At 53.4% G+C, this 22,249-nt stretch overlaps 1 protein-coding gene across 3 annotated transcripts in view; it reads left to right on the top strand.

The window, feature by feature from the left end:
• LLGL2 (LLGL scribble cell polarity complex component 2) overlaps positions 1–10,362 on the top strand; it is a 33,980-nt gene extending 23,618 nt beyond the window's left edge. For 2 of the 3 annotated variants that reach the window (XM_040244535.1, XM_040244534.1), the window contains 20 exons: positions 1,082–1,244; positions 1,365–1,497; positions 1,811–1,865; positions 2,431–2,585; positions 4,063–4,280; positions 4,388–4,455; positions 4,562–4,715; positions 4,805–4,909; positions 5,547–5,839; positions 5,954–6,104; positions 6,402–6,552; positions 7,216–7,332; positions 7,434–7,600; positions 8,032–8,296; positions 8,538–8,691; positions 8,874–8,902; positions 9,125–9,172; positions 9,389–9,431; positions 9,546–9,607; positions 9,774–10,362. In XM_040244535.1, the coding sequence (XP_040100469.1) occupies positions 1,082–1,244; positions 1,365–1,497; positions 1,811–1,865; positions 2,431–2,585; positions 4,063–4,280; positions 4,388–4,455; positions 4,562–4,715; positions 4,805–4,909; positions 5,547–5,839; positions 5,954–6,104; positions 6,402–6,552; positions 7,216–7,332; positions 7,434–7,600; positions 8,032–8,296; positions 8,538–8,691; positions 8,874–8,902; positions 9,125–9,172; positions 9,389–9,431; positions 9,546–9,607; positions 9,774–9,781 (2,539 nt within the window). In that variant the 3' untranslated portion in view covers positions 9,782–10,362. The remainder of the gene's footprint in view (positions 1–1,081; positions 1,245–1,364; positions 1,498–1,810; positions 1,866–2,430; positions 2,586–4,062; positions 4,281–4,387; positions 4,456–4,561; positions 4,716–4,804; positions 4,910–5,546; positions 5,840–5,953; positions 6,105–6,401; positions 6,553–7,215; positions 7,333–7,433; positions 7,601–8,031; positions 8,297–8,537; positions 8,692–8,873; positions 8,903–9,124; positions 9,173–9,388; positions 9,432–9,545; positions 9,608–9,773) is intronic. The other variant, XM_040244536.1, reaches the window with a different exon arrangement.
• The last annotated feature ends 11,887 nt before the right edge of the window (positions 10,363–22,249 follow it).

The following is a 22,249-nucleotide window of genomic DNA, read 5'->3' on the forward strand; positions in this document are numbered from 1 at the left end:
TTCAGGCTTGAGCTTCCTCAGGGCTCCGGCCCAGGCTTGTCGTACTTGCAGTCATCAGGCCCCAGGTGACCATCAAGCCGAGCTGGGTGTTGCTGGGCTGGGAAGCTTCCTGTTTGGGGGTGGGTCCCTCTGAGCACTGGGCAGGGTAGAGTCACACTGGGCAGTGTGACCACGGTTGGAGCAGGACTGTTTGCAGGGGGCCGGGCACGGCTGGTGCTCCACAGGGCCGCCTGGCCTGCAGACAGGACGGCGGAAGGACCTGCTCTTCATTGTGGCCGAGCCAGCACCCACCTCACGCACACCGATGGGCGTTTAGTTGGTCAGGGAGGAGCCCTTGCTGGGCTTTCCTAGCCTGAGTGCCCTGGGAATCCCTCCTATGAGTTTAAATCCTTGTTTTAAATGTAGCAAGTTAGGTTTGGGTTTGAACATAGAAGCGCCCTCAGGATTGAGGCTGTTTCCATTTCATCCTTGGTGTTGGCTCTTGGTACCGTGCCTGCTGCCTCATAGGCTTCCGTTGGCTGCAGCACCTCCAGACTTCACATCAGCATTCCAGGCCCAGAAAAGGAGGAGGGGCTCAAGGCCACGAGAACTGATTACAGAGTTTTGTTTTGTGGGGCTTAAAAACTATTTTTATGGACTGCCACTGCCTTACAGAAATGCACTAAATTTGAATGTGCATTTTAACAGATTCTTGTTAAGCGAGTGTCCATGCAGCCAACTCTGGGCAAAGGCAGAACTTTGCCAGCCCCGCCCCTACCAACCCAGCATCCCCCTCCTGCCCCTCTCAGTCACAACTCCCTCCCTCCCCCAGAGGTAACCATCACATGGACTTTCCTAGAAACCACGTCCTTGCCTTTCCTGGTGGTTGTACCCCCTGTGTCTGCATCCTTGGGGGTTTTCTCCATCTCTATGCATTCCTTCTCTCTCCCCTTGACGATGCGTCCTAGCAGCCTTTCCACGCTTGACACATTCAGCACCCACTGTTTTGCGGGTGCTGTGTATGTAGTTGATGGGTGGCCAACACTCTCAGCCATGCTGCGTTGGTGGCTGGTGACCTGGCTCACAGTGTCCCTTTGCCCAGGTTGCCAGAGGAGGCGCGCCACCGGCGGGTGTTTGAGATGGTGGAGGCTCTGCAGGAGCATCCCCGGGACCCCAACCAGATCCTTATCGGCTACAGCCGGGGCCTCGTCGTCATCTGGGACCTGCAGGGCAGCCGCGTGCTCTGTCATTTCCTCAGCAGCCAGGTAGGGGTGTCACCCGCTGCTCCCCGGCACCTACCTGACACATCCAGCCCCTGTCTGAGGCAGGGGGGCTCAGGCGATGGGACCGCCCACGCATGCCGTCTCTTCTTTCCCGCCCTGAAGCAACTGGAAAACGTCTTCTGGCAGCGGGACAGCCGTCTGATCGTCAGCTGCCATTCTGACGGCAGCTACTGCCAGTGGCGCGTGGTCAGCGACAGCCCGCAGCCGGAGCCCCTGCGCAGCTGTGTGCCTTACGGTCAGTGCTCTGCCCGCCACCGGGGGCCACCCGCCAGTGAGCGGGGCAGTGTCCTCTCCAGTCCCCAGCCGGTCTCCTGGTTTCCAGGTGTAGGTGCCCAACTCAGAGGAGCAAAGCTGGGGCCCGGAGAGGGTGGAGAGGGTGAAGGCAGTGATGACAGCCGCACGGCGGGTTTTCTGACGCCCACTGTGTGGCTTTCTCTGGGCACTGCTCTGGGCAAGACTCCTAAGCCTAGATGCGCTCCGTGGGTGCGCTGCGGCCCACGGGCCTCTGAAAGTGGGAGGAGCGTTCAAGCTCGTTCCTTCTCTTTTAGGTCCTTTTCCTTGCAAAGCTATTACCAAAATCTTCTGGCTGACCACCAGGCAGGGGTAGGTATCAGTGCCCTGCCCTATTCCCTTTCTAGAGTCTTCCTAGAGAGCTAAAAAGGCTGGTCAGGCCTCTTCCTGGGGAAGATGGTGCCTAAAGGATGCCTTTGGGTCCCACATCTGGGTCTCCAGGCAACAGAGAGGGGGACATTCATATCTCTCTCTGGCAAATTCCTGCAAAAAATATTCCCTTTCTTTCCCTTTCACCCTCCTGGAGAGAGAATTCAGATCAGCAGGTTCCAAACTCTGTCTTACCAAACAGAATCATACAGGGAAACTTGGTACAGAAGCAGAAAAGGGTGATGGGGTCTGATTGAAGTGGGAGTGGTGGCAGAGACTCAGCCCATAGCCTGCGTGCCCTGTTGCTCACCCCCATGTTCTCCCGGGCTATTGAGTTGGGACAAGAAGGGGTCCACTCCAGCCCCTCCTGGGAACCTTGAGTGCACACTCGCCCTGAGACTGGCCGCCCTCCCAGGCCCTGCCCTGGAGGCCAATCACAGGACTGTCCCTGGGCCGGCTCAGCTTCGAGGTGAGCCCCAGCCCACCCCTGCTCTTCTGTGCCTACCAGGTTGCCCTTCACCATCTTCCAGGGCGGCATGCCACGGGCCAGCTACGGGGACCGCCACTGCATCTCGGTGGTCCACAACGGCCAGCAGACAGCCTTCGACTTCACCTCCCGCGTCATAGACTTCACTGTCCTCATTGAGGTGGACCCTGCGGCCGGTAGGCAGGCGGGAGTGGTTGTGGAGGGTGGGAGTGGGTGTGGAGGGTGGCCCCCCGCCCCCCGTAAACAAAGAGGGGGTGTCCTGCAGGTGATCCCAGCGCTGCCGCCCTTGCATCCCTCAGCCCCTCCGGGGGCTGCTCCCTTTCCTTCCCTGCTGGCCTGGGGGTTGTCCTTGCTGGCCACACCTCCCACCCACCCTAAAGCTCTCCTTGCCCTTCAGTGGCTCACCTGGGACTTAGCCCAAAGCAGGCCAGATCTGCACTATTGGGTTTAACACTCACTTGGACATAGTGAAGCCCTCCTTGTGGGGTGGGGCCATTCAAGCTGGCCTCCTGGAGCTCAGCCAGGCCAACAGAGCGCTGAGTCAGCTTCCTAAATTGGGTGACAAGCAAGACCAGGAAGGGCTGGTGTCGAAATCTGGAGAGGAGGCCTGGCGGGAGATCTCCTGATGACTCCTCCCCGGACGGCTGTGACCCGACAGGCCCGAGGCCTCTGGGTGAGGGGGGCTGTGGGACGGCTCTGGTCGCCCTGGGCTGTGCTCTCCAGGCCTCGCTGGCAGCCCTTGGAGGGAGACTGTGAACCTGCTTTTCCTCTTTTTCTCAGCCCCTTCCATCCTCACATCTGACAGCGTGCTGGCAGCCAGGGCCAGTTTTGGGTCAGTTCTTTTAGATTTCCTATACTGATGATCTGTGAACAAAACCAGTTTTCCTTCTTCCTTCCCAATCTGCATAGCTTTTATTTCCTTTTCTTGTCCTACTGCGTTAGCTAGTGCTTGAATAGGAGTGGTGAGAGGAGGCTTCCTTGCCTTGTTCCTGATGTCAGTGGGAAAGCTTCAAGTTTCTCACCATCAATCATTACATCAGCTGTAGGTTTTTTCTTAGATATTCTTCCTCAAGTTGAGGAAGTCCCCTCTATTCTCTTTACTGAGAGGTTTTTTTCTTTTTTTTATCATAAATGGGTATTGGGTTTTGTCAAACACTTTCTCTGCACCCAATGTTATACTCATGTGATTTTCCTTTTTTAGCCTGTTGACACAATACATTACATAAATTGATTTTCAAATATTGATATACCTGGGATACCTTACATGCCTGGAATGAATCCCACTTAGTCATGGCATCTAGTTCTTTATGCATTGTTGGATTTGGAGCCTGTTTTAAATAATTTATTATTTTTAAATATTTATTTAAATGTATGTATTTTTCTGTGCCCAGTCTTAGTTGTGGCATGCAGGATCCTTAGATGTGACATTCAGGATTTAGTTCAATCCCTGGCCAGGGATTGAACCCAGGCTCCCTGTCTTGGGAGCATGGAGTCTTAGCCACTGGACCACCAAGGAAGTCCCTGAGCCTGTTTGTAAAATGCAGATTCCCTGGCTACAGCCCCTGAGCCTCAGATTCCGCAGGACCGGGCCAGGCCGGGCACACTGCTTCCTTGTGGCTCCTGCAGCCCCTGACCCTTGGCCTGTCCCCACAGCCTTCGATGACCCCTACGCCCTGGTGGTGCTGGCCGAGGAGGAGCTGGTGGTGATTGACCTGCAAACGGCTGGTTGGCCGCCAGTCCAGCCTCCCTACCTGGCCTCCCTACACTGCTCTGCCATCACCTGCTCCCACCACGTCTCCAACATCCCACTGAAGCTGTGGGAACGCATCATAGCCGCTGGCAGCCGGCAGAGCACACACTTCTCCACCATGGTAGGTGCGGCCCGGCCCGGCCCCGCCCAGGGAAGGCCCCGCCCCCAGCGCCAGCCCCGCCCCACCGCAGGCTCCGCCCCGCCTGTGAACTTCTCCATCATCTCTAGGAGTGGCCCATTGACGGTGGCACCAGCCTGGCCCCGGCCCCGCCGCAGAGGGACCTGCTGCTCACAGGGTAGGTGACGCCGATGGCACTCTCCTGCGGGGTGGGAGCAGAGCCCAGAGGGCTGCATGCCGGCTTGGCAGCCCTCTGACTGGCGGCAGGCCGGTTCCGCCCACAGGCATGAGGATGGCACGGTGCGGTTCTGGGACGCCTCGGGCGTCTGCCTGCGGCTGCTCTACAAACTCAGCACCGTGCGGGTGTTCCTCACCGACACAGACCCCAACGAGAGCCTCAGTGCCCAGGGCGAGGAAGAGTGGCCGCCCCTCCGCAAGGTGAGGCCCAGAGCTTGGGCACCAGGGAGGGTGGGGGCGGGTCAGGCCCAGAGCTGAAGGCCACTCACGGGCCTCTTCTCCCTTGGCAGGTGGGCTCCTTTGACCCCTATAGTGACGATCCTCGGCTGGGCATCCAGAAGATTTTCCTCTGCAAATACAGCGGCTACCTGGCTGTGGCCGGCACAGCAGGGCAGGTAGCATCCCGGGCTGGGCGTGGGGAGCAGTGGGGAGGAGTGGTCAGAGGACCCAGGGCAGCGTCCAGGGCCAGGAGCTTCCTTCTCAGCATTGTGTGAGGAGGTTGGGGGCAGCAGGGCCAGGAGCCTGGGCTTCCCAGGTGACTCGGTGGTAAAAAAAAAAAAAACAAAACTGCCTGCCCATGCAGGAGGCATGAGACCAGGTTTGATCCCTGGGTTGGGAAGATCCCCTGGAGGAGGGCATGGCAACCCACGCCAGTATTCTTGCCTGGAGAATCCCCATGGACAAAGGAGCCTGGCGGGCTACAGTCCATGGGGTCTAAAGAGTCAGACACGACTGAAGCGACTTAGCATGCACACGCTGGGCCAGGAGCTAGTGTCCTGAGTGCCCACTGATGGTGTCGCCAGGAGCGTCACCTGCCCTTGACTCCTCCCAGTGAAGAGGAGTTCCCAGATCCCATTATAAGGATGCCTTTGGGATGGCGACTTCTCCTCCAGAAGCCAGAATTAAGGGCCAGAAGTTGGGCACTTGTGACCCTGGGCCTTGGCGTGTGTCTTGGGTCCCCTGCCATCGGGGTCCCCAGGCCCAGCTGTCCCTTGGAGCCGGGGTGGCTCAGCCCATCTGCTGTCCGCCCAGGTGCTCGTGCTGGAGCTGAACGACGAGGAGGCAGAGCACGCGGTGGAGCAGGTGGAGGCCGACCTGCTGCGGGACCAGGAGGGCTACCGCTGGAAGGGCCACGAGCGCCTGTGTGCTCGCCCAGGGCCCGTGCGCTTTGAGCCCGGCTTCCAGCCCTTCGTGCTGGTGCAGTGCCAGCCCCCGGCTGTGGTCACTTCCTTGGCCCTGCACTCTGAGTGGCGGCTCGTGGCCTTCGGCACTAGCCACGGCTTTGGCCTCTTTGACCACCAGCAGCGGCGGCAGATCTTTGTTAAGTGAGCAGCCCACCCACCCAGGGCGGCGGGGGCCCGGGTCTGGGATCGGCGCCTGAATCGGCAGGGTACCCCTCAGAGCGTGACGGCCCCGCGTCCCCCCTCCCCGGCCCCCAGGTGCACGCTGCACCCCAGTGACCAGCTCGCCCTGGAGGGCCCGCTGTCCCGCGTGAAGTCCCTGAAGAAGTCCCTGCGTCAGTCCTTCCGTCGGATCCGCCGCAGCCGGGCGTCCAGCAGGAAGCGGCGGCCCGCCGGCCCTCCGGGAGAGGTAAGGCCAGGGCCGGCTGTGCCTCCTTTGGCCGCAAGCTCCGGCTCGTCTACCCCCGCCCGACCCCGTGACCTCGGATCTATCGCTCTGCCTCTCTGTGCCTCTCTGTCCCCAGGTGTGAACAGAAGTCTCTGTAACACCTCGGGGTCACGTCCTCGGTCCGTGAGACCAGGAGAATGGTGGGGGGGCAGGCGGCGCGGTGGCCAGTCCTCCCTGGAAGGGAAGCATGGAGCAATCCGATGCCCCCCGGGGAAGGAAGGCCTGTGCCCACCCTCAGGCCACGCCCACCCGCTGCAGGTGCAGGAGGGGAGCAGCAGGGCAGAGCGGACCGGCCTGCAGAACATGGAGCTGGCGCCTGTGCAGCGCAAGATCGAGGCACGGTCAGCAGAGGACTCCTTCACAGGCTTCGTCCGGACCCTCTACTTCGCTGACACCTACCTGAGGGACAGTGAGTGGCCGGTCTGAGATGGGGGGGCCCGGGCAAGCGTCCTCTGGCTTGAGGGTATGTTGGAAGCTGCTGGCTGATTTGCCCTTAAGAGGGTTGCCCCTTCGTGAGCTCGGGCAGAGCCAGAGTCCCTGTGCCTGCCTCTTTCTCTGTGCGGACTGGGTCTCTGAGTATGGTCGCCCTAGCTCCATACGCAGGCCCCACTGTGCTCTAGAAGCGTGACCTTAGATGTGTCACTTAGCCTTTCTGGGTCTTGCTTCTCCCCCTATAAAATGGGGTGTAGCTTCCTCCTAGAGTGGTTGCATGTGTTGGGACATGCCACATAACCTGCTGGTACCCAGGAGGCCCTCTGGAAGCTGACTGTGTCTCTTTTCCTGCCAGGGTAAGGGTGGGCAGAGGGCTCTTTGCTGCTGTATCTCGAGGGCTGAGCCGTCCTGGGCTTGGGATCATCTTCACGGGGCCCTTGGTTGTCAGGGAGCCTTGCAGGCCCTTCCTGTCTATACCAGGACATAGGTAGGGCCCACAGCAGCTCCATTTCACAGAGGAAGAAAGGCTTGTGAAGTTCGCTGGCTTGAACTTGGAGTCACACGGGTAGTGAGCCAGGTCTCCCGGCTCCCCTTGAGCTCCAGAGTCAGGGATTAAATGTAAACCTCAGCCTCCTGGCAGGTTCCCGCCACTGCCCCTCACTGTGGGCTGGCACCAATGGCGGTACTGTCTACGCCTTTGCCCTGCGCGTGCCCCCTGCCGAGCGGAGAATGGATGAGCCAGTGCGGGCGGAGCCCGGTGAGTGCTGGGCAGGGCAAAGGCACTTGTCTGCCTAGGCTGGGGGCAGGATGGCATCTCCAACCTCACCTCCATCCCCGCCGCCTATCTCCATCCCGCAGCCAAGGAGATCCAGCTAATGCACCGAGCGCCCGTGGTGGGCATCCTGGTGCTGGACGGACACAGCGTGCCCCTTCCCGAGCCCCTGGAAGTGGCCCACGATCTGTCAAAGAGCCCGGACATGCAGGGGAGCCACCAGCTGCTCGTCGTGTCGGAGGAGCAGTTCAAGGTGCCTTACGGGAGGAGGCGGGGCCCCCAGGGATCCCTCCACAACGGACAGCCGCTGGGACTCCTTTAAAGTTGTATATGTAGTTGTGTGAGGGCTGCAGAGGCACCAGAGAGTAGCGGGGTCTTGGTGGCGCCCTCAGGGTCCGTGGTAGGTACACTGAAGCAGGACTTGCGTCTGTGGAAGGGAGAGAAGATGCAGACAGGGAACTAAGAGACCCTGGCATCCTCGCAGTCCAAGCGCGGTAACCACACGTCTGAGTGCCAAGGGCGGGAGCACTGAGGCTGAGCAGGCCTCGCCAGGAAGCTGGGCAGGCGGCAAAGGGCCAGGCCCAGCAGCGGCACCGGGCGGGGACGCGAGAAGTCCTTGCTTGGCCAGAGGAAGCACTGATAACTGGTCCGGCCACCAGTGTGACTGGCTGCCCTGCGCCCTAGGTGTTCACGCTGCCCAAGGTCAGTGCCCGGCTGAAGCTGAAGCTGACTGCCCTGGAGGGCTCGCGGGTGCGGCGGGTCAGCGCGGCCCGCTTCGGCAGCTGTCGGGCCGAGGACTACGGGGAGCATCACTTGGCCGTCCTTACCAACCTGGGTGACGTCCAGGTGGTCTCACTGCCCCTGCTCAAGCCCCAGGTGCGGTACAGCTGCATCCGCCGGGAGGATGTCAGCGGCATCGCATCATGCGTCTTCACCAAATACGGCCAAGGTGTGCGGGGGGGCGGGCCCGGCGGGGCCTCTGCCCCCGGGCCAGGCTTGGGGCTCCCGCTGCGTCGTGGGGGCTGCTGGGAAGGACAGCCTGGGGTATTTCAGCTAAAGCCAGGCTCCTTAGGCAGAGAACTGTCGGAGGCTCTGGTCCCTAGTGACCCCCAAGGTGGGGATCGGGGGTGGGTAGTGCAGGGCCAACTCAGGCTGTCCTCACCTGCCAGCCTTCTCCACCCCAACCCCAGGTTTCTACCTGATCTCACCCTCCGAGTTTGAGCGCTTCTCTCTTTCCACCAAGTGGCTAGTTGAGCCCCGATGTCTGGTGGATTCAGCAGAATCAAAGAACCGCAGCTACCCGCGCAATGGATCGGGCCCCGAGAAGTCTTTGGGCCGAGCCAGGTGGGTGGAAGGGCAGATGGCCTTTGCTCCAGCCGCTCCTTGCCCCACCTTCCCTGGGGTGCCCGCTCTGGGGCTGCTCAGAGTCCCTTTCCCCCGAAACTCAGCCAGCCACCCCAGCCACCCTTTCCCAGCCAGAATGGGGAGCCTTGTGGCCCCCAATCTTTACAGTCTCTTCCCCATAGGAACTCAGGGAGCCAGAGTGATGGAGAAGGTAAGACAGGTCTCTCTGGGGCCGGGGGCATGTGGGGGCAGAGGTGTGGCGAGGGCAGCTGGGGAGGGTCGGGGAGCCCAGGTGGTCAGGCGGCATGTGGGCCGGGGGTCACACAGCTTCCCTTGCATTCCTGGGCTCCGGCTCCAGCACCCCCGCCCCTATAGAGAGGGAGCCGGGCAGCAGAGGGCTGACGGCTCACGTGGCCCGGCCCCTGCCTTTCAGAGCGGAGGTCAGGCCCTGTGATGGAGCATGCTCTGCTCAATGACGAGAGTGAGTCGGGGCAGGAGTTGTGGGGCTGGCAGGAGGGATGTTCGGGGTGGGGGCGGGGATGGGGGGGGTACGTGGAAGGCCAGGGTGGAAATGCGGGCTGGTTTCCTAAAGAAGGCAGGCCGGTTCACCGGGTCAGCAGAAGGGGGAGCGAGGCGGGCGTCTGGCCCCACCTGCACCGGCCTCACCAGGCCTCTGCTCTCCACCTCTGCTCTGCAGGGGTTCTGAAGGAGATCCAGAGCACGCTGGAGGGAGACCGAGGGTGAGTGACTGTCCGGCTCACCGGGGCGGGCCCCAGGTGCCAGGAGAGCTGTGGGCATGAGGGTCCTCGTCCGGAGTCCCGTGGACGGTGACAGCCCCGACTTTGCCCACGCAGGAGCTGTGGCGATTGGCGTTCTCAGAGAGTGGCTGTGGGGTACAGCCTCAGCAACGGGGGAGGTAGGGGCTCTGGGCGCTGCTGCGGGCTTGGAGGCGGGTGGGAGGAGGAGGAGGCCCTGTCCCCGCTCTCCTGGACCCTTAGGCTCATCCCAGCCGTGACACGTGCCCTGCTGGCCAGAAAGCCTCTGTGTCTGGGCTCACGCTCTGGTGTTCCTGTCTCCTGCAGCGGAGTGAACGGGACGCGTGTGCAGCCTGCACAGTGATCACACTACTGAGGGCTCCTCCGCGGGACCCCGCCTACCTGGAGAAGCCCGGCACGGGGCCATGCAGGGGCTAGGGGCACCCCAGGGTCCAGCCTGCTGCTGCTCCTGGTCTCAGGAGAGTGGGGACCCCCACGGCCCAGGGCTGTCCCTCCCTGGGCCCTGACTCTCCTGGTCCCTTTGTCAAAGTTGCACAGTTTTGAAACCCCCCCCCCCCCGCCTTTTGTAGTGGGTTGGGTTTTAAATTATAAATGTTAATTGCCTCCGGATGAAAAAGTTTTTAATAAACACCTTATTACCTCTTCACTGGATTGGTCCAAAGATTTTAATTTTTTTTTCAGCTTGTACAGAGATTTTTCCATGTAAATAGAAACGATGGTTAGCTGGTTCCTTGCCTTTGCCCCCTGGGGTCCTTCCCTTGGACCAGGCTGGTGCTCAGGAGAACCTGTCGGTTCTTTTAAGCTATTTGGAATCAGATACATGAACTCTACGTGGTTGTGTCTGAACACCACATGCCTTCTCTCTTTGGGAATAAATGATGACAAGTTAACCGAATTGAGTCTGTCTGTCTGCATCCCTGGGTGGGGGGTCGTAGGAGGGCCCTGGCCACCCCTGGCTGGCCTTTCCCTGCTGTCAGGAGGGGAAGATGCTCACAGGATGTTGACCTGATGGCTTCTCCTGGACTTCGGGGAAGGACTCTGGGGTGCCACTGAGGTGGCAGTCAGTGCCTGGAGGTTAAGGTCTCAACAAGCCAGGGACTTGATTCTTCTTGGCCTACATCTTTACCCACCCGGTATCTTGTTTCTTTAATTATTTTTGGCTGTGCTGGGTGTTGGTTGAGGTGCACAGACTCTTTGTTGCCGTGCACGGGCTTTCTCTAGTTGCAGAGCGAAGGCTTATTGTGGTGGCCTCTTGTTGCCGAGCACAGGCTCTAGAGCGTGGCTTGGTGGCTGTGTCGCACAGGCTTAGTTGCCGGACCAGGGATCGAACCCGTGTCTTCCTGCACTGGCAGGCAGATTCTTAACCACTGGACCGCCATGAAGTTCCCCACCCGTCTTCATTGAGCGCCTACTCTATGCTTGGTGCTTGAGGTTCAGATGTGGCCAAGACAAGGTGGCCCCTGCCCTTGTGGGGCTCACGGTCCCTACAAGTGCAGGAAGTGTTAAGATGAGGGAAATCCGGGGGCCTGGGAGAAATGTGCCTGGGGAGGTGACATTAAGCTGTGACTAGAGGACCTCCCTGGTTAAGACTTTGAGCTTCCAATGCAAGGGACACAGATTTGATCCCTGGTTGAGGAACTAAGATCCCACATTTTGTGGAGTAGCCAAAAAAAAAGGCATACGCTGGGACAGGAGAGGTGACCCGGAGTTGGCTGGGGGGCAGGGAGGCACAGCAGCATGCAAGGACATGGTCTCCTCGCAGTGGAACAAGTGAACAAGGGTGGTTGGCAGGAAGTGAGTGAAAATGCCGGGGCCAGTCAGGGAGCCCTGGGAGCCTCGTGGGGGCAAGGGCACTGCCCTGGGTCACAGGAGACCCCCTGGCCTGAGCTGGAAGAGGGCCTGTTGGAAGGACACCGATTAGCACGGGGAGCAGAGGAGGAGCTGAGTTCCAGGTCCCAGGACAGACACCCCAGGGGAGCATCTTCTGTACCTGCCCTCCAGCATGTCCCGCTAAAGACACGCTCTGAATTTGGGAACATGCACCACTCAAGCTCCCTTGTTTCTCCTTGGAGGAATAGTAGGGGCTTACCCAGATGGAAGAGTTGATGCTTTTGAACTGTGGTGCTGGAGAAGACTCTTGAGAGTCCCTTGGACTGCAAGGAGATCCAACCAGTCAATCCTAAAGGAAATCAACCCTGAATATTCATTGGAAAGGCTGAGGCTGAAGCTGAAGCTCCAGTACTTTGGCCACCTGAAGTGAAGAACTGATTGATTAGAAAAGACCCTGATGCTGGGAAAGATTAAGGGCAGGAGAAGTGGAAGACAGAGGATGAGATGGTTGGATGGCATCACCGACCCAATGGACATGAGTTCTAGAGTTATTCTTCTAGAGACCGCTGTAGCTTCAACCCCAGCAAGTCGCACTTGGACAAATTATTTACCTGCTCTGCATCAGTTTCTCCTGGCAAATAGGGTGATAATAGTATTCCTTCTTTATCTGTTGTGAGGTTTCTATGAGTCCGTGTAGTTAATGGGTTAATGATGGTGCTGACCCTGTTCAGTTCAGTTGTTCAGTTGTGTCCGACTCTGCGACCCCATGAATCGCAGCACGCCAGGCCTCCCTGTCCATTACCATCTCCCAGAGTTCACTCAGACTCACGTCCATCGAGTCCGTGATGCCATCCAGCCATCTCATCCTCTGTCGTCCCCTTCTCCTCCTGCCCCCAATCCCTCCAAGCATCAGAGTCTTTTCCAATGAGTCAACTCTTCCATGAGGTGGCCAAAGTACTGGAGTTTCAGCTTTAGCATCATTCCTTCCATAGAAATCCCAGGGTTGATCTCCTTCAGAATGGACTGGTTGGATCTCCTTGCAGTCCAAGGGACCCTCAAGAGTCTTCTCCAAAAAAAAAAAAAAGAGTCTTCTCCAACACCACAATTCAAAAGCATCAATTCTTTGGCGCTCAGCCTTCTTCACAGTCCAACTCTCACATCCATACATGACCACAGGAAAAACCATAGCCTTGACTAGACAGACCTTAGTCGGCAAAATAATGTCTCTGCTTTTGAATATACTATCTAGGTTGGTCATAACTTTTCTTCCAAGGAGTAAGTGTCTTTTAATTTCATGGCTGCAATCACCATCTGCAGTGATTTTGGAGCCCCTCCCAAAAAAAGTCTGACACTGTTTCTACTGTTTCCCCATCTATTTCCCATGAAGTGATGGGACTGGATGCCATGATCTTCGTTTTCTGAATGTTGAGCTTTAAGCCAACTTTTTCACTCTCCTCTTTCACTTTCATCAGGAGGCTTTTTAGTTCCTCTTCACTTTCTGCCATAAGGGTGGTGTCATCTGCATATCTGAGGTTATTGATATTTCTCCCGGCAATCTTGATTCCAGCTTGTGTTTCTTCCAGTCCAGCGTTTCTCTTGATGTACTCTGCATAGAAGTTAAATAAGCAGGGTGACAATATACAGCCTTGACGTACTCCTTTTCCTATTTGGAACCAGTCTGTTGTTCCATGTCTAGTTCTAACTGTTGCTTCCTGACCTGCATACAGATTTCTCAAGAGGCAGGTCAGGTGGTCTGGTATTTCCATCTCTTTCAGAATTTTCCACAGTTTATTGTGATCCACACAGTCAAAGGCTTTGGCATAGTCAATAAAGCAGAAATAGATGTTTTTCTGTAACTCTCTTGCTTTTTCCATGATCCAGCGGATGTTGGCAATTTGATCTCTGGTTCCTCTGCCTTTTCGAAAACCAGCTTGAACATCAGGGAGTTCACGGTTCACATGTTGCTGAAGTCTGGCTTGGAGAATTTTGAGCATTACTTTACTAGTGTGTGAGATGAGTGCAATTGTTTGGTTGTTTGAGCATTCTTTGGCATTGCCTTTCTTTGGGATTGGAATGAAAACTGACGTTTTCCAGTCCTGTGGCCACTGCTGAGTTTTCCAAATTTGCTGGCATATTGAGTGCAGCACTTTCACAGCATCATCTTTCAGGATTTGAAACAGCTCAACTGGAATTCCATCACCTTCACTAGCTTTGTTCGTAGTGATGCTTTCTAAGGCCCACTTGACTTCACATTCCAAGATGTCTGGCTCTAGATTTGTGATCACATCATCATGATTATCTGGGTCATGAAGATCTTTTTTGTACAGTTCTTCCGTGTATTTGCCACCTCTTCTTAATATCTTCTGCTTCTGTTAGGTCCGTACCATTTCTGTCCTTTATCGAGCCCATCTTTGCATGAAATGTTCCCTTGGTATCTCTAATTTTCTTGAAGAGATCTCTAGTCTTTCCCATTCTGTTCTTTTCCTCTATTTCTTTGCATTGATCGCTGAAGAAGGCTTTATCTCTTCTTGCTATTCTTTGGAACTCTGCATTCAAATGCTTATATCTTTCCTTTTCTCCTTTGCTTTTCACCTCTCTTCTTTTCACAGCTATTTGTAAGGCCTCCCCAGACAGCCATTTTGCTTTTTTGCATTTCTTTTCTATGGGGATGGTCTTGATCCCTGTCTCCTGTACAATGTCACGAACCTCATTCCATAGTTCATCAGGCACTCTATCAGATCTAGGCCCTTAAATCTATTTCTCACTTCCACTGTATAATCATAAGGGATTTGATTTAGGTCATACCTGAATGGTCTAGTGGTTTTTCCTACTTTCTTCAATTTGAGTCTGAATTTGGTAATAAGGAGATCATGATCTGAGCCACAGTCAGCTCCTGGTCTTGTTTTTGTTGACTGTATAGAGCTTCTCCATCTTTGGCTGCAAAGAATATAATCAATCTGATTTCGGTGTTGACCATCTGGTGATGTCCATGTGTAGAGTCTTCTCTTGTGTTGTTGGAAGAGGGTGTTTGCTATGACCAGTGCATTTTCTTGGCAAAACTCTATTTGTCTTTGCCCTGCATCATTCCACATTCCAAGGCCAAATTTGCCTGTTACTCCAGGTGTTTCTTGACTTCCTACTTTTGCATTCCAGTCCCCTATAATGGAAAGGACATCTTTTGGGGGTGTTAGTTCTAAAAGTTCTTGTAGGTCTTCATAAAACCGTTCAACTTCAGTTTCTTCAATGTTACTGGTTGGGGCATAGACTTGGATAGCTGATATTGAATGGTTTGCCTTGGAGACGAACAGAGATCATTCTGTCGTTTTTGAGATTGCATCCAAGTACTGCATTTCGGACTCTTTTGTTGACCATGATGGCTACTCCATTTCTTCTGAGGGATTCCTGCCCACAGTAGTAGATATAATGGTCATCTGAGTTAAATTCACCCATTCCAGTCCATTTAGTTCGCTGCTTCCTAGAATGTCGACGTTCACCCTTGCCATCTCTTGTTTGACCACTTCCAATTTGCCTTGATTCATGGACCTGACATTCCAGGTTCCTATGCAATATTGCTCTTTACAGCATCGGATCTTGCTTCTATCACCAGTCACATCCACAACTGGGTATTGTTTTTGCTTTGGCTCCATCCCTTCATTCTTTCTGGAGTTATTTCTCCACTGATCTCCAGTAGCATATTGGGCACCTAGTGACCTGGGGAGTTCCTCTTTCAGTATCCTATCATTTTGCCTTTTCATACTGTTCATGGGGTTCTCAAGGCAAGACTACTGAAGTGGCTTGCCATTCCCTTCTCCAGTGGACCACATTCTGTTAGGATCAGGGAAAACATCCTAAGAGTTTGATGCACAGGATGTCTTTATCCTTTTTTCTTTGGCTGCGATGGGTCTTAGTTGCAGCATGTGGGATCTTCACGTGTGTCATGCGAACTGTTAGTTGTGGCCTGTGGGCTCTAGTTCCCCAAACAAGGATCAAACCCGAACCCCCTGCATTGAGAGTGCAGAGTCTTAGCCACTGGACTACAGGGAAGTCCAAGACGTCTTTATCTTTTACCACAAATTAAGCTTTGCTGTTTCAAACTTGGGTTGGAACCGGGATCTTCAGTCTGTGGGTCAGGATCCTGCACCAAAAGTGGGTGCCAAGGAAGGAGTGGGAACGTCACAATGCGGGAGCTGGGCGGCCCTTCCCCTGCCTAGGGAGAAGGCATGCTTTTGTGACTGCCTGTTTAGGGGGGCTTCCGTATGTTTTATCCATTTAGCTAAGTTAACTCACACAAATGGACAAGTGACATGAAGTTTCCTGCCAAGTAACTAAGGATTGGAGATACTACTAATAATGCAAACACCAATAAACCAGAAGAAAATGGCAGAGCCAACACTTCCATGGCTCAGAGAAGCTTTGTGGCTGCAGCAATGATCCAGTTACTCAGCTCGAACAGGAAGTCAACAGCAAGTACACACACCTGAAAATACCTAGAGGTCTCTGGAAATTTTGAAAATGGATTAACCCCATGGCCATTAAGGATGAGCTTGGCCTTAATTACATTGTGCTTCTAAGAGTGAGCTTACGGTGGTGGTTCGACTGTTTCAGTTCCGAAGAAAACACTGTCATATTGGGAACATGAGCGGCAATTTGTGGGGCTAGGCATGCACACGTGGAAGCTCTTGGTGTGCTCTGGATAGGGGATTAATCCCGGTGGAGGAGTGGGGTGTCCCGGAAGAGCAAAGCAGGCACTGAGAGGGTGAGTTGACCAGGAAGGCTGCCAGATGGACAGGATGCGTGAGCGGGAGGGTCACTGCCAATTCCAAGGGCCTTGGGCACAGTTGGTCTGGAGACTTACTTCTGAGGGCCTTCGGCATCCTATGTTTGAAAGTCAAGCCAATCCTACCCTTTATCACTGGCTTTGTCTGTGACTGGCTGTGTGACCTTGCAGGTCATCTGACCTCACTCCTGCACCTTTGTTTACTTATCTTTAAAATGGGCTGTAATAATAGGGTGGACCTCAGAGGACGGTAAGAATTCAATGAGAATCTGGAACATCCCACAGGACCGGGCTCCCAGTTAAGACCCAAACAAAGGAGGTGACGGTTATTGTGAGGTGGATGAGGCCAGGAGAGGAGGAGATCGCTCAGGAGGGAGGAAGGGAGTGTGTGCGGAGCCAGAAGAGGACTCACGCAGGTGGAGGAGGTGGTCACAGCCCTTGTGAGCAAAGCGGAAGAAGGACAGGTGGGAAGGAGGAGGCGGGGGTGGCGCCCCTCTCCCCTGGTTTGTCTGAGGGCTTCCCTGGAGGCTGTTGGAAACCACACAGCCAGGAGGTGGGGGGCATGGGGAACCAAGCCTGTCTAGTTCCAAAGCCAATCCCAGCAGAAGTGCCGTGGAGCAGCATGGCGGGACCCTCGAATTGGGTCCCCAGTTCCTCACTTACTGCCTACATGTCCTTAAGCCACTTACCCTCTCTGAGCCATTTCCCCATCTATGAAATGAGACCATATCCCCTTCCTAAGGTTTGGGGAGGTTTGGATGAAATGAAGCTTGGGAAGGGAGCTGAGGCTCAAGGGATCAGAGGCAGCCTTGCCTTCCCAGCTGTGTGCTGGTCACTCAGTCATGTTTTGTGACCCCAGGGACTGTGGCCCGCCAGGCTCCCCATCCATGGAATTCTCCAGGCAAGAATACTGGAGTGGGTTGCCATTTCCTTCTCCAGGGGATCTTCCCAACCCAGGGATCGAACCCAGGTCTCCCACATTGCGGGCAGATGCTTTAACCTCTGAGCCACCAGGGAAGTCCCAGCTGAATGAGAAACAAGTGCTGACTTGGATCAACAGGAGAGAGAAGACGGCCCAGGAGAAGGCTGGAGACTGGAGATGGGAGTATGGAGCTCTCCGTCTGCTCCAGTGCTCACAGGACACATTGTAATGGGTTGGACAAATTGAAGGTCCATGTATAGCTGGTAGCTCTCCTGCCAGGCCTTGGGAGTCAGACTGAGTGGGCATCGCAGTTCTGACACTCAGCTGTGTGCCTCAGTCTTATCATCCATGAAATGGGAATCCTTATACCACCCATCCCTTAGAGTGCTCCTAAGAGTTAAACGAAGGCTTCCCTGTGGGTTCAGTGGTTAGGAACCCACCTGCCAATGCAGGAGACTTGGGTTCAATCACTGGGTAGAGAAGATCCCCTGCAGAAGGAAATGGCAACCCACTCCAGGATTCTTGCCTGGGAAATCCCATGGAAAGAGGAGCCTGGTGGGCTACAATCAGCAAAACAGTTAGACACGATTTAGCAACTAAACAGCACCAAAGAGTTAAGTGAACTTGTAGTAAAGTATGTAGAACAATGCTTGTCATTAAGTAAGCCCTGAAGTGTTAGCTATTTTTTATTATTTTTATTATTATCATCATTATTAGTCCAGGACAAAACAGAGCTCTTTCTCTATGCTATTTATTATAAAACACATACAGAATAACACAAGTTAAAGGAGTACAACCCAGTAAACCTTCACAAACTGAACAGTATCACCCACGGAGGCTTCCTTGTGACCCTCCTAGTCACTACCAACCTCCCACCCCCAACCCAGGCACCGCCCTGTAACTAACTCATCTCAGTTTCCTCTTTTTGTCCTTTATATAAATAGAATCAGACAGTGATTCTATAACTCTTTCACGACTGGTTTCTTCACTCACCATCGTGTTTTGTGAAATAACCCAGGTATGTCGCTGGCAATGGTATGCCATTATCAATGCGACAACCGATCGATCGTTATCTGCTTTTTGCAGGTGAAAGGAGCCCTCTGAACCTGATTGCCTTTTGCCTTGCTCAGTACTGGTGGTGGGGAAGCAGAGTGTACAGACTTTTAAAGACTCCAGTTTTATGAGTCAAATGTAACCAACGTTACCCGTTTGTTTGTGTTCCTTCAGGACAGCTGCTTCCTTGGCAAAGGCCAAGGCACTTTCAACTCCTTGCTCAAACCAGGCATCTGGGCTTGAGTGAGTGGCCCTCCTAGGTAACGTGAGTGCTTGTGGCAGCTCCACCCAGGTTGGCTCTAGATGTGCAGAGAGGTGGGTGTGAGGCAGTTCAGTTCAGTTGCTCAGTCGTGTCCAACTCTTCGTGACCCCATGGACCACAGCACGCCAGGCCTCCCTGTCCATCACCAAATCCTGGAGTTTACTCAAACTCATCTCTACTGAGGCAGTGATGCCATCCAACCATCTCATCCTCTGTCGTTCCCTTCTCCTCCTGCATTCAATCTTTCCCAGCATCAGGGTGTTTTCAAAGGAGTCAGCTTTTTGCATCAGGTGGCCAAAGTATTGGAGCTTCAGCTTCAACATCAGATCTTCCAATGAACACTCAGGACTGATTTCCTTCAGGATGAACTAGTTGGATCTCCTTGCAGTCCAAGGGGACCCTCAAGAGTCTTCTCCAACACCACAGTTCAAAAGCATCAATTCTTCGGCACTCAGCTTTCTTTAACTCTCACATCCATACGTGACTACTGGAAAAACCATAGCCTTGATGAGATGGACATTTGTTGGCAAAGTAATGTCTCTGCTTTTTAATATGCTGTCTAGGTTGGTCATAACTTTCCTTCCAAGGAGTAAGCGTCTTTTAATTTCATGGCTGCAGTCACCATCTGCAGTGATTTTGGAGCCCCCCAAAATAAAGTCAGCCACTGTTTCCACTGTTTCCCCATCTATTTCCCATGAAGTGATGGGACCAGATGCCATGATCTTCATTTTCTGAATGTTGAGCTTTAAGCCAATTTTTTCACTTGCATCAAGAGGCTCTTTAGTTCTTCTTTGCTTTTTGCCATAAGGGTGGTTTCATCTGCATATCTGAGGTAATTGATATTTCTCCCAGCAATCTTGATTCCAGCTTGTGCTTCATCCAGCCCAGCGTTTCTCATGATGTACTCTGCATAGAAGTTAAATAAGCAGGGTGACAATATACAGCCTTGACGTACTCCTTTTCCTATTTGGAACCAGTCTGTTGTTCCATGTCCAGTTCTAACTGCTGTTTCCTGACCTGCATACAGACTTCTCAAGAGGCAGGTCAGGTGGTCTGGTATTCCCATCCCTTTCAGAATTTTCCACAGTTTGTGATGATCCACACAGTCAAAGGCCTTGGCATAGTCAATAAAGCAGAAGTAGATGTTTCTTCTGGAACTCTCTTACTTTTTCCATGATCCAGCGGATGTTGGCAATTTGATCTCTGGTTCCTCTGCCTTTTCTAAAACCAGCTTGAACATCTGGAAGTTCACGGTTCACGTATTGCTGAAGCCTGGCTTGGAGAATTTTGAGCATTACTTTACTAGCATGTGAGATGAGTGCAATTGTGCGGTACTTTGAGCATTCTTTGGGATTGGAATGAAAACTGACCTTTTCCAGTCCTGTGGCCACTGTTGAGTTTTCCAAATTTGCTGGCATATTGAGTGCAGCACTTTCACAGCATCATCTTTTAGGATTTGAAATAGCTCAACTGGAATTCCACCACCTCCACTAGCTTTGTAGTGATGCTTCCTAAGGCCCACTTGACTTCACATTCCAGGATGTCTGGCTCTAGGTGAGCGATCACACCATTGTGATTATCTGGGTTGTGAGGTCTTTTTTGTGTAGTTCTGTGTATTCTTGCCAGTTCTTCTTAATATCTTCTGCTTCTGTTAGGTCCGTACCATTTCTGTCCTTTATTGAGCCCATCTTTGTATGAAATGTTCCCTTGGTATCTCTAATTTTCTTGAAGAGATCTCTAGTCTTTCCCATTCTGTTGTTTTCCTCTATTTCTTTGCATTGATCGCTGAAGAAGGCTTTCTTATCTCTCCTTGCTATTCTTTGGAACTCTGCATTCAATGGGTATATCGTTCCTTTTCTCCTTTGCTTTTCTTTCCGCTTCTCTTCTTTTCACAGCTATTTGTAAGGCCTCCTCGGACAGCCATTTTGCTTTTTTGCATTTCTTTTTCTTGGGAACGGTCCTGATGCCTGTCTCCTGTACAATGTCAGGAAGCTCCGTCCGTAGTTCATCAGGCACTCTGTCTATCAGATCTAGTCCTTTAAGTCTATTTCTCACTTCCACTGTATAATCGCAAGGGACTTGATTTAGGTCACACCTGCGTGGTCTAGTGGTGTGAAGCAGGTAGGAGTTAACTGGAGAGCCCTCCAAGAAAAGCGCCACAACCTGGAATGCCAACTTCCCCCACTTTGATTCTGGGTGGGGCTCCCGGTTGAGGAGAGGTCAGAGGTCAGCAGGGGCACAGGAGTCCTGTGGGGGCACTTAGATTTGTCATGTTTCAGAGGGGAAAAAATGTTGGATGCTATCCTGCCTTGGTGCCATGTGAAGATGGGTGGTCTCCTCTCTTGTTGGTGGGAATGTAAACTGGTACAGCCTCCACAGAGGAAAATTTGGAGCGCTCCAAGTTATACAAAAGCACACACCCTATGGCCCCGCATTTCCACTTCTAGGAATTGATTCAGCCTGGACACAGAGGGAATCAATTTTGTCTGTAATTGAAGCAAAAGGTTAGATGAAGGCAGCCTCCATTTCAGTCGTAAAAGTCTGTTAACCTAAAATAATTTTAAGAGCCAATTATTTTACCAGCAACGAATTACAACATGGGACAGCAATTAATGCCAACTACACACACCTCTGCAGGAAGGAAAACTTTTTATAAAGGAAGCTCTTTTATAGAGGAAAAGGGGAAGCTGGGAGAGGCTGTTATAAACAAAAAGTCCATAGGAGGAAACTGGGAGTTTGAAGTATAGCAGCTTTTCATTGGCTTATTTTGACAGTTTCTCATTGGCTGAGCTATTGCCAGGCAAGGGGAAAAACTTTCTTCCTCCAGCTGTCAGCAGTAAAGTCGTGTCACTTCCTGCCTGAGATCCAAAGTACATTTTTTTCTCTTGGGATCTATATCGAGGTAAACTGGTTAAGTGTATAAGGACTCCCCCTTCTGGCCTCTGGCCTCCATTTAGTGAGTGTTTCCTTTATTAATTTTCACACTATCAATAAAGAATTGGTTAAACTCTGGCACATTCATTTGCTGGAATATTACAAAGTTGTAAAAAAAAAAAAAGATTTTTACTATTATGAAATCTCCAAGTTAATCTGTTAGAATGAAGCACCATAAGCTAGAAAAGCTTCCACCTGTTCTCAAAGGGAAAAATAATACTTGCTTTGCTCTGCCTGGATAGCTCTGGAAGGAAATACAAGAAATGGGTAACCTCAGGGGACAATGAATAGCTGTGGGTCAGAAATGGGAAACTTTCATCTTCTGGACTACCTGTTCAAAAAAAATTAAATATTAGAGCAACACACACATCTGGGTGCTCAGGAATTTATTGGGGTCTGATTATGTTCCATGACTAAGAAGCATTTACTTACTTTACACCAGTTCAAGGTGTACATTTAAGTTTTATGCAGTTTTCTTTAAATTATATTTCACAATCTAGAACAACAACAAAACTAACAACCCTCACTGGGTTCTGGCCTTGTACCAAAGTCAGCCTGGTTCCAGCCTCCAAGGGGCTAAGGGAGGAGGGTGGGTCCCCTAGAGCCCCCAGGACAAGGAGGATGACCCAAACAGGTTCTTTTGGCACCCGCCCCCACCCCCTGATGCCAAAGTAGTGAGGCAGGAGCAGAGGGTGGGCCCCCTCGGTCGGGCCCGGTGCCAGGCTGGCAGCAACTCAGGGCCGCACGGTTGCCCTGTCCACGGCCTTTGTCTGCACCTGCAGCTCTTCTTTCCTGATTGGCCTCCTCTCTATTGTTGGCCGAGGAGGTCAGGACCAGCAGCCACCTGCATTATTGATGTCCTCGGGTAAGGCGGGAGACGTGGGGGGCGGGTAGATGGAGCCTGTAGCCCCCATTAGCGCAGAGCCCGTGTGGTGTGCTGCTGAGGGCACGCCTGTGGGCAGCCGGCTCCTGGGGCAAGAAGAGGAGACAGCCACTGGGAAGCC

This window comes from Oryx dammah, unplaced genomic scaffold, assembly GCF_014754425.2.
Source record: "Oryx dammah isolate SB20612 unplaced genomic scaffold, SCBI_Odam_1.1 HiC_scaffold_8, whole genome shotgun sequence".
Taxonomy (NCBI): domain Eukaryota; kingdom Metazoa; phylum Chordata; class Mammalia; order Artiodactyla; family Bovidae; genus Oryx; species Oryx dammah.